Below are 19,432 nucleotides of genomic sequence, written 5' to 3'. Positions count from 1 at the left end.
GTGGCTTGTGTTATCTGCCCTGGTCTTTGGTATTAAAGTATTAGGGTTGTATATGTAGTGGAGATAAAACCAGCACGAAAACGACTTCGCAAATGCGACGACATTGGAGTGGTTTAATAAAGCCTTGTAGCATATCAATGGAAAGAGGAATTTCCTTCTTATTCGAATGGTATGTTCATGGAAGCCGTTATCTCTTTGCGGCTGTCATTCATCAGAAACAACATTTAAAAATAACACCACACACATCTCTTTCTATATTATAACAAATTGCTGATATATTGAGAATGTTCTGTACAGTATGTACAAGTAGCTGGTCTCAATCGTAAACATCCTCTACGTCAGTCTCTGGTCTGTAACTCTACCCACAATGGGCTGTAGCTTACGTCATCTTTTGGACTTCTGTGATGCGAACTTCCGTAGAGGTTTATATTCCGAACTAACTACATATCCTTCGTGTATTCACCTGTACTGCACATTTGCTGTGTCATAACTGTCATCCGTTTCTTATTCTAGTTGAACGACTGACATCCTTCGACCTCCACCACCCGACTACAAGTACTATTACTCAACTTCCCAATAAACACCTAAATAACCTTAAAACACAACAAATTAACTTTGGGTGAAAATTTCAGGTTAACGATTTGTACAAACACCAACACAGCACAACCACACCACAATGCTATCTCTTCGACGAGCTCTTCTGGTGCCCCGGCTGGGCCGGGCTCTGCACACCATGCCTGCATACTCTGGCCTCGGCTCTCAGGCCGCTCCCACTCAGATCAACAAGTTTCTGTCGGCCGAGACCGTCAAGTCTGCGTGGTTTGAACATCAGCACGAGATGCTGGAGCGAGTCAACGAGGGTCTGGCAAGCAGCGAGGAGCTGGAGGGTCTTGATCTGCAGAGTTTGGCTCTGGAAACTTGCAACCGGTCCGAGGATGCTCTCCACCACTTTGCTTCTGGAGCTTTTGCCAACGATTTCTTCTTCAAGGGTGTAGCTTCTACTGTCAAGCCCGGTGAGGTCTCTGAGCCCATTGATGCGTACCACGGACTCTACGTCAGCCCCCGAGACCCCGATTACCAGACTGTGATGCCTGCTCTGGCCACCGGAGAGACCCCTGCTTGGGGCAACCACCCCGGCACTGACGATGCTCTGTACGACCTGATCCTGACGTCGTTCGGTACTGTGGAGGCCTTCCGAGAACATCTGCTGACCAAGGCCGAGTCGATTTTCGGCAATGGATACACATGGCTAGTGCTGAGCAAGCACTCTGGCCGACTACATCTCGTCAACACCTACAACAACGGCTTCATCCAGAAGAAGGGCACCAACTCTGCCGAGCTGGCTGCAGAGGCTGCTGCCAAGCGAGCCGTCGAGGCTGATGAGGCGAAGGCTCTGGCTGAGCTCCAGGCCGAGGCTCAGAACAAGAAGCTTAACGCTCTGGAGGAGAAGCTTCTGAAGAACAAAATCTACAAGATGGAGGTGGCCAAGCAGATGCGACAGGCACAGCCCAAGATTCTGCACGATCTCAAGCCGCTGCTTAACGTCAACGTGTGGCAGCACATGTGGCTCAACGACTACGGCGCGTTTGGCAAGCGAAAGTACCTCGACAACTTCTGGGAGAAGATTGACTGGAACGTCGTCAAGGGACGACTCCAGGACCACTTTGAGAAGCAGACAGATCTTAGCAAGAGTGAGCTGTTTGGACCTTACGTTTAAGGGGGTGTCACGCGATGGTGAAGTATGTAAATAGTGAAAGATGTGCATAGACAAGTGCGAAGCATGATGCTATGTATGATGATATGAGAAGAAGACAGGAGTATGAATCATGAGTAATGTGGAACTCTACGAATGCCAACGTGAATATTGTTTGAGAGTTTCGTAAAATGGATATGCGATGCGATTTGAGTTGAGTGGAACAGTGTCCGAGATGCCCAAAGATCATTGGTACTGAGAGTCAGGTCGAATAATAGAAACTTGGTGAGTTAAGAGTATGTATCATTGGACATTCTGTACTACATACTGTTAAAGCTCGGTGATTATCATGCCTACTCTGTGAAATGCTCACCTGTGACACAATCTACACCTCATGACCTCAGTAAAATGAAGCATAAGGCATTAAAACAGAAATAAATGGAGATGTGTGGCTGCGAGTTAGACGCTCAGAGTAGTAAATCACAACAAATAGAGTGATCCCATGAAGTTGGGTTTAAAACACCGGACAAGTTTGACAATGAACTGTGGCTTGTTTGTCTTATAACGACTTACAACCATTGTTTAATAACTCATATTGTCTGCAATGAAGCTCTCGAAGGGTGTACTGATCGCGCGACCAATTTCCGAAGTAAGACTTTACCATCCAGGATACCACACGTGTAGTATATGAGCCCTACTTCACATCTCAGTCATTATCTTCTCAACTATAGGACTAAGCGTCGCTGAGACTTTGATTTAGATGAAATAGTAAGAAAAACTAATGAAGGCACAGTAAGTAATGAATCAATGCAATTTGCTCTTCAGTAGAACTTGCATTAGATAATACCCCCATACTCAAATATCTGATATTTTCTCCTCTTTTCTCGATTTTCCAAGCTGCTCGTATTTCTCAGCACACCTTACTCTATTATGCGATAAGACCTCAAACAGATTTCAAAAAGGCTTCACGGGCTTAAACATACTCGTGCTTAGAAGCTTCACCTGTCTTCAAGGCATTAAAACACAACCTACACCAACTAAGCGAACTGCTGTAATTAGCTCGACTTTTCACAGTCTTGATCAGATCAGAGCTTGTCAACGTGAGACTTAGATAAGAGTCTCAGTGGATGCATACCGCCGTTTTCGGTGTAGATCACCAGTTACATGTACCTATCAGGGGGTGATTGCCTCGTTGTCAGCACGTGACACCTGTACGATTAAAATACCACCAGATTTTTCCAACCATCAGCCGCACTTTAGCTTATATACGAAAGTTTCATTTCCCCAAGGTTGATGCATGGATGGCGTAATGTGGCTGATAAGACGGCGTTTTGTTGCTGTTTCGAGGTACCCCTACACAGTGTTAGGGGGGCACTGTAGAAAAAATGTACAACAACCGAACTCCTAATGAACTCAAGAATATATATATGTAGTCAGATTTTAGATATATTGCCGAAATCCCACTCTGTCGTGGCTCTGTTCAACAATCGATTCATATATGGCGGCTGGTAACTGTAACCCACATAAACTCCTCACTACTTCTGCACTTTTCGAAACCCCCATCAGTCGTTCCCAGAACTAGTCGATCGTGGTTGATAATAAGGGAATTGCTCTCTTAACCATTTCATAATCACTTTCTTTTCGACTCCCTGAGTTCCCTGAATCTGTGTGGTTTCTACCAAGAGGGCTGGAGCACACCCCCCCCTGATGTCACAAGTCTATTTTCTAGTGTTGATCTAAACAACGACACTGCTATCTCTGTGTTGCTGGTAGATTTATCACGTTAGTCAGTCAACATACAGGGCTTTTATGCATTTCTGATGCTTTTCCTTCTGCTTTTATGTTTTCAAGGTCTCTTCCTTATTACTTTCAGGTCGTTCAATTGTGCACAAGGTTAACCTCGTACTAAAACATGATGTATTATAAAATGTGGTACTTTTCCGTCAGTAACTCTACAGACAGCTCCAATGAAAAACGAAACAGAGGTGGTTGCCGAGGAGTTCGAGCTCTCGAGCGTCTACGCTGAGCCTCCCCCAGCTTTTGACAGCAAAGACGAGTCGAAAGTCGTCGTCGACACGGACATCAACGAGATCACTGCATTTCAAAGCCACGAATCCGGCGAATCTGATATTTCGAAAACCGAAGAGAAGCCAACAGGGCTCTACGGAAAGATCTTTGGTCAGAAAGAGAATAAGACTGTGAACGGCTTGTCTTCCAGACATGTCACTTTCATTGCTCTAGGAGGAACGATCGGTACTGGTGTCTTCCTATCCCTCGGTCAAGGTATCACTATTGTGGGCCCTATGGGTTGTTTTACTTGTTTCATTATTGTCGGTATATTTGTCTATTCAGTTGTTATCTGTCTGGGTGAAATGGCCTCTTACATCCCCTCTTCAGGTGCCTTTGCGCACTATGGAAGTCGATTCGTGGATGACAGTTTCGGCTTTGCTCTGGGAATCAACTACTACCTACAATGGGCGTTCAGTATTCCGAGTGAACTGACCGCTGCTGCAATTATCATTCAGTTCTGGGCGCCCCATATTGGCTCCTGGGTCTGGGCTATTGTTATTATTGTGCCCATGTTTTTCCTGCAGCTGATTTCCGTTAAAACGTATGGAGAGACTGAATATTGGCTTGCCATTATCAAGGTATTCTTTGTTGTTGCGTTCATTATCATCGGCCTATTTTACGACTGGGGTGCTATGAACGGACTCAAGAATGCCGTACCCTCGCCTGGTCTCAGTAACCTGAAAAACGGACAGGCTTGGGTCGGGGGATTTAGCGGGTTTTTCCAGGTCGTTGTTCTCTGTTTCTATTCCTATGGAGGAACAGAGCTTGTGGCTCTGACGTCTGGAGAGACAGCTAAGCCGTGGAAATCTATTCCTAGCGCGGTGAGAGCTACTGTCTGGCGAATCATGATCTTCCTAGTCATGACTGTGTTCGTCATTGGACTGTGTATCAACTACAAAGATGACAGGCTTCTGAAAGCGGCATACGACTCGGATGTCGCCCAGAGTCCGTTCACAATTGTGTTTGAAGATGCCGGTTTTGGGGCAGCCAAACATGTGGTTAACGCCATTCTTCTGACCGCTGTTCTGTCGGCTGTAAACGCGTGTTTCTTTGCATCGTCCCGGATGCTCATGAATATGGCTCATGACAAGCGAATGTTTTCCGTTTTTGGACTTGTCAACAAGCGAGGCGTGCCTATTGGAGCGCTTCTGCTTACTTTTGCAATCTCCTGTCTTGTTTTCCTCACGACCATCTGGGGTAACGCTGTAGTCTTCACCTGGTTCATGAACATCACTGGAGCTTCTGCTATTCTTACCTGGATGTCTATTGGTTTTGTCTCCATTAGATTCAGACAGGCACTCAAAGTACAGGGAATCCCTCTGACTGACCTGCCTCTCAAGCAACCATTATACCCTCTGCTACCTATCCTCATTCTCGTTCTTGGAGGCTTTCTATTTGCTGGTATGGGCTACGCATCTGTCAAGCAAGACCCCTTCTCCTGGAAGAACCCCTTTGGAACATATCTCGGAGTTGCGGTCTTTGCCATCTGCTATTTTGGATGGAAAGGTTGGAACTACAAGACTGATAAGTTTGTACGATCAGCAGATGCAGATCTCATCTCAGGTCGAGTCTGGAGTCCTGGTCAGGGACCTGATTACATGGCAGCAGATAAGGAGGCTATTGAGGCTCGAATCAGAGCCAACAAGGACGTCAACATTTGGGGCAAGATTGCTTACTACAACTTCATTGCTGGAAGAGCTGTCGGAGCTGTGTATGAGAGGGTTACAACCCTCCCCAAGTTGCCAAAATGGTCCAAAAAGGAAGAGTAAGTGTTATTTATAATGATACAATGAGTTAATTTATTGTCGTCAAACTGATATATCGATGCAAAGATCTGCTTTGTATTGTCTTGTAAATAATCAACATGTAGAGCATGTGGGCATTACATTGTTTTGAGACAAATTACTGTAATACACGCTATGTTGTGCCCAAGGAGGAACACCAAAAAATGATTTCGTATACTGAGCCGCTCATGAAAATAGCGAACATGATACTGAGCGCTTTGATGAAGGTGACACAAAGCTCCCAGAGGCCCCTGCATTTTGCCATAAAAAGTCTCTACGTCTTCGTGTGTAGATGTGCTTGGCTAAATGGGTGGAGACGTACCAGATAGATTACTGGTAGGTTGGATACATTCATCTCATATACTATCTGACTTAACCAAGTACTTAACAGGAAGTTTCGAGTTTCGTATCACGTCTTAGTTAAGCAGTCATGCTGCTTGTCTTGTCGGAGGTAACAGTGGTCCATGGTTAATACGGAGAGAGATGTGTTCATGAACCTAGAAAAAGAGAGAACCTCGGCCATTTTCTGTAGAACAGCTACTTCTACATCGACTGCGTCTCTCTATTTGCTCTAGTTGGTTGTTATAATTTATTCGTTATATAAATAAAAGGCTTCGAGTCCTTGGTGCTACACCTTCAGTCGCTTCAATTCCTTCCTCTCTCTGCCCTTGACCAGGTCAAGTACGAACTTGAATGACATGCGCGAAATTGGAAACAGCAAGTTGAGCACGTAAATTTTGAAAAGTAACAGTATCCAGTAAGACACTGTGTTTGTGCAATAGTGCAACAGCAGGCCCGAATACTGCACCACTGTGGCCTCCTTGTCCTCATCCTTCATCGATTGCGTTCTGGCTCTAATGATCCTTGCACAATCCATCCATGTGTTGATTCCCGTCTTAGCACCCCCAATGTCCATCCAGGGAATTCGGTCTTTCACCTTGCGACGCATAATGCTGTCATCGACATCCATCAGGGAGTCGCGGAATGCTGTGCACGTCTCACCGAGCGCAAGACACTCCTCGAGATCGCAATGAGTGAAAAAGAGACTGCAAATTTCGTGAGGTAACATGATTCATGAAGAAATTGAGGCCCTCCAGTTTCTTTTATCCTGGCCCTAAGATACTTTGAGACAGGCTATTGATGAGGGGGAACCTTGAATTGAAGGAGGTGTGAAAGTGGGGGTAAGGAAGCACTTGAAGCCGGATAAAAGGTCATAGGGAGATATGCTGATTGTAGTTGTTGTTATTGGACTCTTTTTTCATAAAAATCAACCAAGTATTGCGGCTTCGAGGCTGTGTTAGAGATGTTACATACCTCAACTTAGTGCGGCTCGCCTACATGTTAGATAATCAATAAATGAGATTTTGGAGGCATCTTTTCTCTAACACACTAAGTGAAATACAACTTTCAAACATATTAATATAATCCTAGATAATCAGGGATTTCAAAATATATTATATCTTTCCTCAGAAAACATCCTCATCACGAATTAATCGAGATCGTAGTTTTCAAACGCCGAACCTCCGATCTGCAGTCCACCCCGCATTTTTAGGACGTCTGTAGGTCTCGAGAATGTTTGCAGTTCGAGTATCGTACAAGTACCTGTTGTAGATCCACGGATACATTAACTCAGAAGACATCGTAGGAATAAATAACCTGGATTGTTAATTGTACAAGTACATCTGCATTTTACAAGTACTGTAGTACTTGTAATCCTTCGAATTTGTGAGTCTCTCGGCAGATCAATAATCATCAAACTCGCGTCAACACATGCACTCTGCATATTGGATGCGATGTTTGGAGCGGTTGATCGGAGACAGTATATGAAGGTGATTCTACAAGTACAATTCCAATACAAGTACTTGTACTTGTACATGTACTCCACATGTCTTCAACCAATGACTTCCAAGTATTTGTACAAGTAGATGTGTATCTTTTCCAACATCTTTATTTTATAACAACATAATACATTAAACTCTATAAAATATGAGAATCCCAGAAGTCTCACTGTGCAGTAAGATGGGCCTATCGCAGTTGAGAACTTTATTACTTAGAAAAAAATCAATTGTTAGTTAAGTAAATATAAGTAATGTATCAACAGCTCAATTGCAAAAAACCAAAACCAAAAAAGGGCATTGCCACCACACTACAGTACCACCCACGAATACAAGTCCACACTCACTATGTACTGTACCCCTATCACTCCATCAATACGCTTTATTCTATTTTATTAGCTTTTAAATAATACACCTCGTTTTTCAGTGTCTAACCTCGTCGAGTCTTGACGGCCTGGGCCAGCTCCTCGAGCACCTTCTCAGTGTCCTCCCAGTTGATGCAGGCATCGGTGACAGACACACCGTACTTCATGTCCTCCTTGTTATCGCAGATGTCCTGTCGACCCTCGTGGATGTTGGACTCAATCATAAGACCGCAAATGGACTTCTCACCAGCAGCAATCTGCTGAGCCACGTTAGAGGCGACCAGAGGCTGGTTCTTGTGGTTCTTTGATGAGTTGCCGTGCGAGCAGTCTACCATGATTCGGGGACCCTTGGTCTCTCCAACCTGCTTCTTGACCTCGGCGACGTGCTCAGCATCGTAGTTGGGGCCCTTGGAACCTCCTCGCAGAATCAGGAAGCAGTCCTCGTTTCCGTCGGTGCCGACAATGGCAACCACACCGGGCTTGGTGACGGAAAGGAAGTGGTGGGGGTGGGCGGCGGCCTGGATGGCGTCCAGAGCCACCTTAATACCTCCGTCAGTACCGTTCTTGAAACCAACGGGGAAAGACAGACCAGAGGCAAGCTCTCGGTGAAGCTGGGACTCGGTGGTTCGAGCACCAATGGCTCCGACAGAGAAGAGATCAGCCAGGAACTGGGGAGAAATGGTGTCCAGAAGCTCAGAAGCAATGGGGTTGAGCTCGGTGAGCTTCACGAAGAGATCTCTAGCGACTCGCAGGCCCTTGTTGATCTTGAAAGAGCCGTCCATGTCAGGATCATTAATAAGGCCCTTCCAGCCAACGGTGGTTCGAGGCTTTTCGAGGTAGGCTCGCATGACGATCAGAAGCTCGCCAGACAGCTTGTCAGAGATCTGCTTGAGTCGCTCGGCGTACTCCATGGCAGCCTTGGGGTCATGGATGGAACAGGGGCCAACCACAACAATGATTCGGTCGTCCTTACCATCCAGAATATCACAGGCGTCCTGTCGGCCCTTGAGAATGGTGGCCTTGGACTGCTTGGTCAGAGGGATCTCATGCTGGAGCAGATCGGGGGCTGTGAGAGGGTTGTAGCCCCGGATTCGCCAGTCCTCGGTCCGGTTTCGGTCTCCCTGAGCGTTAGAAGCGTTGTGCATAGCGGGCATGATGTGTGATTTGTGTAGTTGTCAAGAATTCGTCAGATGAAAAATCTTACTTTCGTTCTTCCAGGCCCCGAGAGAACAAGGTTCTATTTATCCGGGCTGCTAACATAACGTTACAAGCGTCTGAATAGAGTCAGCGAAAAAAGTATAGAGTCATACCACGTTACATGCAAGTGGTACTGTAGCATAAGCAAGAGATGAGGTGTGTGATTTTCTTTGGCGTCGGGGACTTTGAATAACAATTGTCTCCACTCAAAAAGGTCCCTTTTTCTCCACCTGTAGCACCATCATATTCTCCCTGCCATCACACCGTTCCACGCAGCGATATCGGACTCGAAGCCATACATACCACGTGCGTGACTATGCGTATTTTCCGTACCATTCTGTGGCCAGTTGCTATATGAAAGATCTGCAAGTTCAGTATGAGCACGGCACTTATACTCGTACTTGTACTTGTACTCGTACGTCACAGAGACGTTTTTAAAGGAGGTATGTACGGCGTTTGTTAGGAACTAAGGGCACGATCAGCGTTGCTGCTGTAACTAACAGTGTACCTTGCCGTAGCCAAGAGTCGCAGCCAGCCTCTGCAAGGTACCGCCATACTGATAGACGTTGTCACGATTCTCTTCCTGTTTTTGTCGTCCTGCAGTTGGTTCTTAATTTTTCATCACCGTTTCATAGCTGTCCTTTTATAGCTCTTGCAGTTCGGATTTTCGACTGTGGACGCCATTGAGTCGAGCACATCACTGAGTCAGATCCAATGTGCGTTGTGAAGTTTTTTTTTTTACACAACAGCAATTGAAGTCATTCAGAAGAGCAAAAAGTGCCAATTTTGGTGGACGAGAGGGTTACAGCAGGGTGAAAACGTCTAGAGATCCACAGCTTGTGTTACTACTGCCCCTTTTGTACATTGCTTGATGTTTTTGCAATGTCTATACTACAAGTACAGTAGACTAGTGTCGGATAATTATCACCAATCATGAGTCGTACAATGACCTCGCTCACGCTCCTCACTCTATATTATCCGATAGAGTTCTGGATGAATGGAGAACAGGCTGGTGGGGAATATGGGTGAAAGGGACTAGGTCGAGATATTGTGTGGGACAGTTTGATATCATGGGATTATATGATTCAGTCTCTGTTTAAGAGCACGTAAATATACTCCTTTACCCCACAAGCACCCCACAAGTGCGGTTCGCAGGGTACCCTGTCCTGTTTCCCCTCTCTTGTGGATACTGTATTGTAAGTTGGGAGGTTAGGCTACAAAAGGACCTGTACCATTAGACTGAGCTGGGGGAAGGAGTAAGACGTGTAATGAAGGGGTTGCTTTAACGGATAACCAGTGGAGGTATAGCGATTTAGAAACTACCATTGTATTAACGACAGTCGTGTGAGTCGATTTAAGCTGACAGCTGGGTTTTCAGACACTTATCCGCCGAATTATAGCGACGTTTCATATGCCATCTACTGTAATTGTGTCCCACCCTGGTCCTTTCATCCTATTTGAGAAGGACGCTCCCTTGGTCCACCCCGCACGATAACCGTGGAAGTGTGAAAACCAAAGCACGACGAGTTTTCTTTCCCGCTACGCATATGGCGGGGATGCGGATAAGATACAGTATATGCTATTCCAGTATGTACCATATCAGTATGTACATAATGGTACCTGTACAGTCGTTTCGTGTTGCCCTCGATCATAGCCTGAGTACACACATGTATCGTACTCGTAATTTTTTGAAATGTGTTCGTGTCTCCCCATCATCGTGTTTCGATGTGCTATTTAAGTGGGGTGTGGAATGGGGCGATTCGACAAGAGTCCTTTCATATTCTTGTAGCTGAAACCAAGACGTATGCAGTGACAGCTTCGAAAACGCCAGACCGCACTCATCTGTAACCGGTACTCGTACCGGTACCGTCTGTACTGCCGACGAAAAATGCAACGTCTTTGACGAAAAAGCTGTTTGCTTTCTTCCCCATTTCTCCCATTCCACTGACGTCACATTACAGTTTGATTCTCACGAAAACAGGTGGTTTGACATGCCTCTGGCCGCGGTCCAGCTGCACCTGAGCCGCTACACGGGCCAATGGAGTGGACTACGAATGTGATTATCTTTATGAGGAAAAAGGAATAGCTGAAGAAGTGCCTAGAAAATGGGGCCATGTTTCAGTGCCAGGTGACGCCACTACAAGTATATGTTGTTTGGCCACTCCTACATACCGCCACTGTTCGTAGTCTCCCCACCACCGGCCCGATATCGCCCGTTAAACAGACCGTTAAATTTTCACTTGTCCGTTATTTTTTCACCGCATTTTTGGACCCCTTAAACCGATCTCAACCGACTCTCACACGTCGTGCCACCCCGGATGTGCCGCAGCTAAACTTTGAATGACAGAGATGCCCCGGACTTTTTCGCCCGACAAAGTGGTCCTCGACATGAATGCCATGGGTCAGTGTTTTCGCTCTTAAATATGGTCACAGGTTGTAGGCACTGGCCAGGCTTATCTACATGTCAAGGTTGGCTTTGGCACGGCTATATCACGGAAATCTTGGTATATCTGTGAGTACGATGTTCCACCGGAAAGACCGGGAATCTTGTCTCCCTCGGCCGGCACTACACAAGGTACTGTCACTCTGGCGCAGCTGTAGTCTTGCAGTTCTTGTCCTCTTGTCGTCTGTCAAAAAGCGTTTGTTTTCGTCTTTGATTTTGCTTTTTTGAACGAAGAGCCGAGGCCGTCATCCGTGGCATGCGATGTTAGTACGAGCCCAAGTAGCGTCAGGAAGATAAGAAGTGAGATTGTAAATACAGGCGTGGCCGCTGTCAAAAAATACAATTCGACTCAATTCACCGCAATCGCTCTTGTGCGCTCTCTTCGCCACTACTTGTAGCTCCTCATACCCTTTTTTTAGGGTGAAAATCCGTTTCACTTTTTCACTTGATTAGGTTGGCGCGAGTTACTCGTGGTTAGGCGAACTTTCACATTTCCACCTGTGGAGGGGAAGGTGGGTTGGACCTCGCTGCTGTGGTGCACTTTGGTGTATGAAATCAGTGCAAGTGTATGAGATATTGAACGTCATAAAACCATGGGGAAACGACAAATAGGCCCTACACGTGTCATTAATGAGAAGTAAGATTTTAGTCGCCTCTCAACTATCTACATCTCAACCAAGCCCGTCACTTCTCTCTCCTCGTATCAACGTTCATGAGTCACCGAAGACCTCTGATTGGCTGGAGAGTCCGCTGATAACAGTCTGAAGCCATCAATCACGCCGGGGGACAAAGAGACGGGTGCAGGAGGGCGCATGCCTGGCGTACTAGCCACGTTTATTTGGGCCAATGGAAGCCCGTCTATTAGCCAGATTAGCCTCCATCTCAACCCGACTCCAACCTTCCCCGCAGGTGCCCGACACGATATACATAATAAGCTATCCCCAGAATTGAGAGCTCTCAGACCCTTAGCCAGTTTGATTGAGAAAATGTGAGTATCGACGTGGCGACCACGCCTACAACATCCCGACCAAAAAGACAAGCAACTAACCACAGACGCTGTGCGACAAGAAGGAGGAAACTAGCATGGATCACGAAGAACAACAAGAAGTGAGTAATGGAGGACGACGAGTTTTTGGATGGTGGTGGCGATATTTTGCTATTGATTTTGTTACTGTGGTTTAGGTGGCTTTAGTGCACTCCGTTCACTATCTGTGTGACTAGTTTCGCTTAGCTTATCGTTGGATTCGCTTAAGCGTGGTGACGCAGGTTAAGGTTGTGAAAGGAGAGGGAACTCAGAGTGAGAGGGTGGAGTGGAAAAATGGGTGATCCGATGACAAGATACGTATTAGAGACAGACGCGTGTTCAGAGATGCAGCGATCTCGGAGCTACGACTCTTCCAATGGCGTGAATGAGTCGTTTTATTCAATTTTCATTTGCCACTATCTCCCCTCTTTTCCCTTGGCATGCACTACTGCATTTCAAGGACCACTTGTCGCACCAATCAAAACCACACCATAGAAATCAGGTAGATAGACGAGCAGAGAAAATAACTCGGCGACATGGGTCATGCTTCAAGCAAAACCGTCCCAGAAACTGATCTCTAGCAAGCCGCTATACTCTAGTATTCCTCGTTCCAAACTAACAAAGTACAACCCCATCTCATACAACGAGAACAATGGCTCGTGGGCAGGCGCGCTCCCCACCAAACAGGGCCTGTACGACCCCGAGTACGAAAAAGATGCCTGTGGTGTCGGTTTTGCCTGTAACATCAAGGGCCAACAATCGCACAAGATCATTTCCGACGCCAAGAATCTGCTCTGCAACATGACCCACCGAGGAGCCGTGGGATCCGACGCACGAGACGGAGATGGAGCAGGAGTCATGACCTCCATCCCCCACAAGTTCATCAAAAAGGAGTTTAAGCGGCTCTACGACTTCGAGCTGCCTCCCATGGGTCAGTACGCCTGCGGTAACCTCTTCTTCAAAAACGACCAGGACGTGCTGGCGAAGTCCAAGGACACGTTTGAGTCCATTGCCAAGTCTCTGGGCCTTGAGGTGCTCGGCTGGCGATTCGTCCCCCGAGACTCCTCTATTCTTGGTCCCGCTGCTCTGTCTCGAGAGCCTCTGATCCTGCAGCCGGTGGTTGTGCTGTCTGAGGCCTTCAAGTCAGGCCCTCACACTGAGGACGAATGGGACTCCAAGTTCGAGAAGCTGTTTGAGTTGCAGCTTTACGTGCTCCGAAAGCAGTCCACTCACACCATTGGTTTGCACAACTGGTTCTACATTTGTTCGCTGTCGAACAAGAACATGGTCTACAAGGGCCAGCTTGCTCCCGTCCAGGTCTACAACTACTACTACGATCTGCTCAACGTCGACTACGAGGGCCACTTTGCTCTGGTCCACTCGCGATTCTCCACAAACACTTTCCCCTCTTGGGACCGAGCCCAGCCTCTGCGATGGGCCGCACACAACGGTGAGATCAACACCCTGCGAGGAAACAAGAACTGGATGCGAGCCCGAGAGGGAATGATGAAATCTGGTCTGTTTGGAGACGAACTTGAGCGACTCTACCCCATTGTCGAGGAGGGAGGATCCGATTCCGCTGCCTTTGATAACGTCCTTGAGCTGCTGGTCATCAATGGTGTCCTGTCCATGCCCGAGGCCGTTATGATGATGATTCCAGAGGCCTGGCAGAACAACACCACCATGGACTCCAAGAAGCGAGCTTTCTACGAGTGGGCTGCTTGCCTTATGGAGCCCTGGGACGGCCCTGCTCTTTTCACTTTTGCCGACGGACGGTACTGTGGTGCTAACCTCGATCGAAACGGTCTACGACCCTGCCGATACTACATCACCGACGACGACCGAATGATCTGTGCCTCTGAGGTGGGTGTCATTCTGATCGAGTCCGAGAAGGTGATCCAGAAGGGCCGACTCCGACCAGGACGAATGCTGCTGGTTGATACCAAGGAGGGACGAGTCGTTGATGACCGAGAGCTCAAAAAGAAGATTGCTGGCCGAGTGGACTTCAAGTCGTGGATCCACGCCAACGTCATCACCATGGAGGACATGCGACAGAAGGTTGAGTCCAAGATGCCCTCCATTCTCGAGGTCAAGATCGACGAGCTCTCTGTCCAGAGCGATCCCCGTCTCCCTGCGTTCGGATACACTGCTGAGCAGCTTTCTCTGCTGCTGGCACCCATGGCTGCCACTGCCAAGGAGGCTCTTGGATCTATGGGTAACGACGGACCTCTGGCTTGCCTCGCAAAGCAGCCCAAGGTGCTGTTTGACTACTTCCGACAGCTGTTTGCTCAGGTCACTAACCCTCCCATCGATCCCATTCGAGAGGCTATTGTCATGTCCCTGGAGTGCTACGTTGGACCCCAGGGTAACGTGCTTGAGATGAACCCCAGCCAGTGCAACCGTCTGCTGCTTCCCTCTCCTATTCTGACCATCCAGGAGACTGCAATGCTGCACGAGATGCACAGACACTACCCCAAGTGGACCACAGATACCATTGATATCACTTTTGACAAATCTGAGGGCCCCGCTGGCTACCTGAAGGCTCTTGACAGAATCTGTGAGGAGGCCTCCAACTCCATCCACGCCAAGCACCAGATCATCATCCTATCCGACAAGAAGACTTCTGCTGACCGAGTCCCTGTCTCTTCTGTTGTGGCCTGTGGTGCTGTTCACCACCACCTTGTGCAGCAGAAGCAGCGATCTCGAGTTGCCCTGATTGTCGAGACTGCCGAGGCCCGAGAGGTACACCACTTCTGTGTTCTGCTCGGATACGGCGCTGACGCTATCAACCCCTACTTGGCTATCGAGACCCTTGCCAAGATGAACCGGGAGGGTCTTATCAAGGAACCTCTTTCTGACGACCAGATTGTGGCCAACTACAAGACAGCCGTTGACGGCGGTATTCTGAAGGTCATGTCCAAGATGGGTATCTCTACTCTCGCGTCTTACAAGGGTGCCCAGATCTTTGAGATTCTTGGTATCGACAACTCTGTAGTCGACAAGTGCTTCGCCGGTACTGCTTCGCGAATCAAGGGTATCACCTTTGACTTCATTGCAGAGGATGCCATTGCCCTTCACGAGCGAGGTTTCCCCTCGCGAGAGACTGTCAAGACCAAGTCTCTGCCCGAGTCTGGAGAGTACCACTACCGAGATGGTGGAGACCCCCACGTCAACACCCCCGTTGCCATCTCGAACATCCAGGATGCTGTTCGAAACAAGAACGAGAAGGCTTATGAGGCTTACTCTAAGGCCGAGTACGAAGCCATCAAGGACTGTACTCTCCGAGGTCTGCTTGATTTCGACTTCGATGCCGCTACCCCTGTCCCCATTGATCAGGTTGAGCCCTGGACCGAGATTGTTCGACGATTCGTCACTGGTGCCATGTCCTACGGTTCCATCTCAATGGAGTCCCATTCTACTCTTGCCGTTGCCATGAACCGACTTGGTGGTAAGTCCAACACCGGTGAGGGTGGTGAGGACCCCGAGCGATCCGCTGTTGCTGAGAATGGAGACACTATGAGATCTGCCATCAAGCAGATTGCCTCTGGTCGATTTGGTGTCACTTCGTACTACCTTTCTGACGCCGATGAGCTCCAGATCAAGATGGCTCAGGGTGCCAAACCCGGTGAGGGTGGTGAGCTTCCCGGACACAAGGTGTCTGAGCAGATTGGTAAGACTCGACACTCCACTCCTGGTGTCGGTCTCATTTCTCCTCCTCCCCACCACGACATTTACTCTATTGAGGATCTCAAGCAGCTTATCTACGACCTCAAGTGCTCTAACCCTCGATCTCGAGTCTCTGTGAAGCTGGTGTCCGAAGTCGGTGTCGGTATCATTGCCTCCGGTGTTGCCAAGGCTAAGGCTGACCACATTCTCATTTCTGGTCACGATGGTGGAACTGGTGCCTCTCGATGGACCGGTATCAAGTACGCCGGTCTCCCCTGGGAGTTGGGTCTTGCTGAGACTCACCAGACTCTGGTTCTGAACGATCTGCGAGGTCGAGTCACTGTCCAGACCGATGGTCAGATCCGAACCGGTCGAGATGTTGCCATTGCCTGTCTTCTCGGAGCCGAGGAGTGGGGATTTGCTACTACTCCTCTCATTGCCATGGGCTGCATCATGATGCGAAAGTGCCATCTCAACACTTGTCCCGTCGGTATTGCCACCCAGGACCCCGAGCTGCGACAGAAGTTCAAGGGTACCCCCGAGCATGTGATCAACTTCTTCTACTACATTGCCAATGAGCTTCGAGGAATCATGGCTCAGCTTGGATTCCGAACCATTGACGAGATGGTTGGCCACGCCGAGATGCTGCGAGTCCGAGACGATCTTCGAAACCACAAGACCAAGAACCTGGATCTGACTCCCATTCTCACTCCTGCTCACACCCTTCGACCTGGTGTTGCTACCCGAAAGGTTCGAAAGCAGGACCACCGACTCCATGTCCGACTCGACAACAAGCTCATTGACGAGGCTGAGGTCACTCTGGACAAGGGTCTTCCCGTCACCATTGACTGTGACATCATCAACACTGATCGATCTCTTGGTTCCACACTCTCCTACCGAATCTCCAAGCGGTTTGGTGAGGCTGGACTGCCTGACGACACTGTTCACGTCAATGTCAAGGGTTCTGCGGGTCAGTCGTTTGGTGCCTTCCTGGCACCCGGTATCACTCTGGAACTGGAGGGAGACTGTAACGATTACGTTGGTAAGGGTCTTTCTGGAGGCCGAATCGTCGTCTATCCTCCCAAGAACTCTGTTTTCAAGGCTGAGGAGAATATCATCGTTGGTAACACTTGTTTGTACGGTGCTACTTCCGGTACTTGTTTCTTCCGAGGTGTTGGTGCCGAGCGTTTCGGTGTCCGAAACTCCGGTGCCACTGCCGTTGTTGAGGGCTGTGGAGACCACGGCTGCGAGTACATGACTGGAGGTCGTGTTGTTGTTCTCGGCTCCACTGGCCGAAACTTTGCCGCCGGTATGTCTGGTGGTATTGCCTACGTGCTTGACATGGGCCAGGAGTTTGTCAACAACGTCAACTCCGAGACTGTTGAGCTGGGCCCTGTCTCTGATCCCCAGGAGATTGCTTTCCTGCGAGGCCTGATTGAGGACCACCGACACTACACCGGTTCCGAGCTGGCTGACCGAGTTCTCACAGACTTCAACCGAATCTTGCCCCGGTTTGTCAAGGTACTGCCCACCGATTACGCTCGAGTTCTGGAGGAGCAAGCTGCCAAGGTTGCTGAGGCCAAGAAGCGAGAGGTCTCTGGCTACATGCATGCCATCAAGGAGGACCCTGACGCCGACATCACCAACGGTGAGCTCAAGCGAGCTGCTACCCCCAAGCCTTGTGCCACTCCTCGGTCCCGAAAGGAGCCTCCTGTTCAGGATCTGGAGGACGCCATTCTCGACCACAACGCCACAAAGGCCAAGGCTTCCAAGCTGGTCAAGCTCGATAAGACCCGAGGTTTCATGAAGTACACTCGACGTGCTGAGAAGTATCGAGATGCCAAGAACCGAACCAAGGACTGGGACGAGATGAACACCCGACTGACCAAGGAGGAGCTGAAGTATCAGACTGCCCGATGCATGGACTGTGGTGTCCCCTTCTGCCAGTCTGACACTGGATGCCCTATTTCCAACGTCATCCCCAAGTGGAACGAGCTCGTGTTCCAGGACCGATGGCAGGATGCTCTCGACAGACTTCTGATGACCAACAACTTCCCCGAGTTCACTGGACGAATCTGTCCCGCTCCTTGTGAGGGTGCCTGTGTTCTGGGTATCAACGAGGACCCTGTTGGTATCAAGTCCATCGAGTGTGCCATTATCGATCACGGTTTCGAGCAGGGCTGGATTAAGCCCAAGCCCCCCGCCACTCGAACTGGTAAGACCATTGCCATTATTGGTTCTGGTCCTGCGGGTCTGGCTGCTGCCGATCAGCTCAATAAGGCAGGCCACTCTGTGACTGTCTACGAGCGAGCTGACCGAATTGGAGGTCTCCTCATGTACGGTATCCCCAACATGAAGCTGGACAAGCGGGTTGTTGAGCGACGAGTCCAGTTGATGCGAGACGAGGGTGTCACTTTTATTACCAACACCGAGGTCGGTGAGGACAAGGAAGTTTCTGTGTCTGGTCTGCGAGCTGACAATGATGCTGTCGTTCTGTGTGTCGGATCCACCATTCCTCGAGACTTGCCCATCAAGAACCGATCTCTCAACAACATCAATTTCGCCATGCAGTTGCTCCGATGGAACACGAAGTCTCTGCTTGACGGTGACATGGATGAGGTTCGAGAGTCCCTCAAGGACAAGCACGTTGTTGTCATTGGTGGTGGAGACACTGGTAACGATTGTCTGGGTACTTCTACTCGACACGGAGCGAAGTCCGTCACCAACTTCGAGCTGCTTCCACGACCTACCCCTGCTCGACCCAAGGACAACCCCTGGCCCCAGTGGCCTCGAATCTTCCGAGTCGACTATGGTCACACTGAAGTGGCTGCTCACTACGGCAAGGATCCCCGAGAGTACGGTATCCTGTCCAAGGAGTTTGTTGACGACGGAGAGGGCAATGTCAAGGGTATCAAGACTGTTCGAGTTGAGTGGAAGCAGTCTGAGTCTGGCGCCTGGCAGATGAGCGAGATTCCCGGCTCTGAGGAGTTCTTCCCCGCCGACGTGGTTCTGCTGTCCATGGGTTTCGTTGGTCCCGAGGCCCAGGAGCTCGCTGCTGAGCGAGACGGACGAGGAAACATCAAGACTCAGACCGGCGATGTCAAGGATCTTGGACTCTACAAGGTCCAGGACAACCTGTTCACTGCCGGTGACTGTCGACGAGGACAGTCTCTGGTTGTCTGGGGTATCCAAGAGGGTCGACAGTGTGCTCGAGCTGTTGATCACTTCCTTATGGGATGCACTCGACTGCCCGGTAACGGTTCCATTGAGCAGCGAGATCTCAAGCTCAAATAGATGGATCGTGAGGAGGATGTGAAGGATTTTGTTTATTATTATTAATTGATTGTATCTTATT

The 19,432-nt window shown here is 48.9% G+C and overlaps 5 protein-coding genes across 5 annotated transcripts; 3 read left to right on the top strand and 2 right to left on the bottom strand.

The window, feature by feature from the left end:
- Positions 1-676: 676 nt before the first annotated feature.
- YALI1_B26235g (mitochondrial 37S ribosomal protein mS42) lies at positions 677-1,717 on the top strand (the record flags this gene model as incomplete). Its single annotated transcript, XM_501122.3, has 1 exon — positions 677-1,717. The coding sequence occupies one exon, from the start codon at positions 677-679 to the stop codon at positions 1,715-1,717; it is 1,041 nt and encodes a 346-aa protein (XP_501122.3).
- Positions 1,718-3,660: 1,943 nt separating this feature from the next.
- Positions 3,661-5,532, top strand: YALI1_B26205g (uncharacterized protein; the record flags this gene model as incomplete). The annotated part of the gene is made up of 1 exon (XM_501121.3): positions 3,661-5,532. The coding sequence occupies one exon, from the start codon at positions 3,661-3,663 to the stop codon at positions 5,530-5,532; it is 1,872 nt and encodes a 623-aa protein (XP_501121.3).
- Positions 5,533-6,175: 643 nt separating this feature from the next.
- Positions 6,176-6,616, bottom strand: YALI1_B26175g (uncharacterized protein; the record flags this gene model as incomplete). The annotated part of the gene is made up of 1 exon (XM_068282130.1): positions 6,176-6,616. One exon carries the CDS (start codon positions 6,614-6,616, stop codon positions 6,176-6,178), a length of 441 nt encoding a protein of 146 aa, XP_068138231.1.
- A 1,196-nt stretch (positions 6,617-7,812) lies between these two features.
- Positions 7,813-8,901, bottom strand: YALI1_B26153g (uncharacterized protein; the record flags this gene model as incomplete). The annotated part of the gene is made up of 1 exon (XM_501119.3): positions 7,813-8,901. One exon carries the CDS (start codon positions 8,899-8,901, stop codon positions 7,813-7,815), a length of 1,089 nt encoding a protein of 362 aa, XP_501119.3.
- A 4,053-nt stretch (positions 8,902-12,954) lies between these two features.
- YALI1_B26112g (uncharacterized protein) lies at positions 12,955-19,371 on the top strand (the record flags this gene model as incomplete). Its single annotated transcript, XM_066094198.2, has 1 exon — positions 12,955-19,371. One exon carries the CDS (start codon positions 12,955-12,957, stop codon positions 19,369-19,371), a length of 6,417 nt encoding a protein of 2,138 aa, XP_065950270.2.
- Between the last annotated feature and the right edge of the window lie 61 nt (positions 19,372-19,432).

Source organism: Yarrowia lipolytica, chromosome 1B, assembly GCF_001761485.1.
Source record: "Yarrowia lipolytica chromosome 1B, complete sequence".
Taxonomy (NCBI): Eukaryota; Fungi; Ascomycota; class Dipodascomycetes; order Dipodascales; genus Yarrowia; species Yarrowia lipolytica.
The sequence above is the reverse complement of the archived record's forward strand: the minus strand, read 5'-3'. Positions and strand labels throughout refer to the sequence as shown.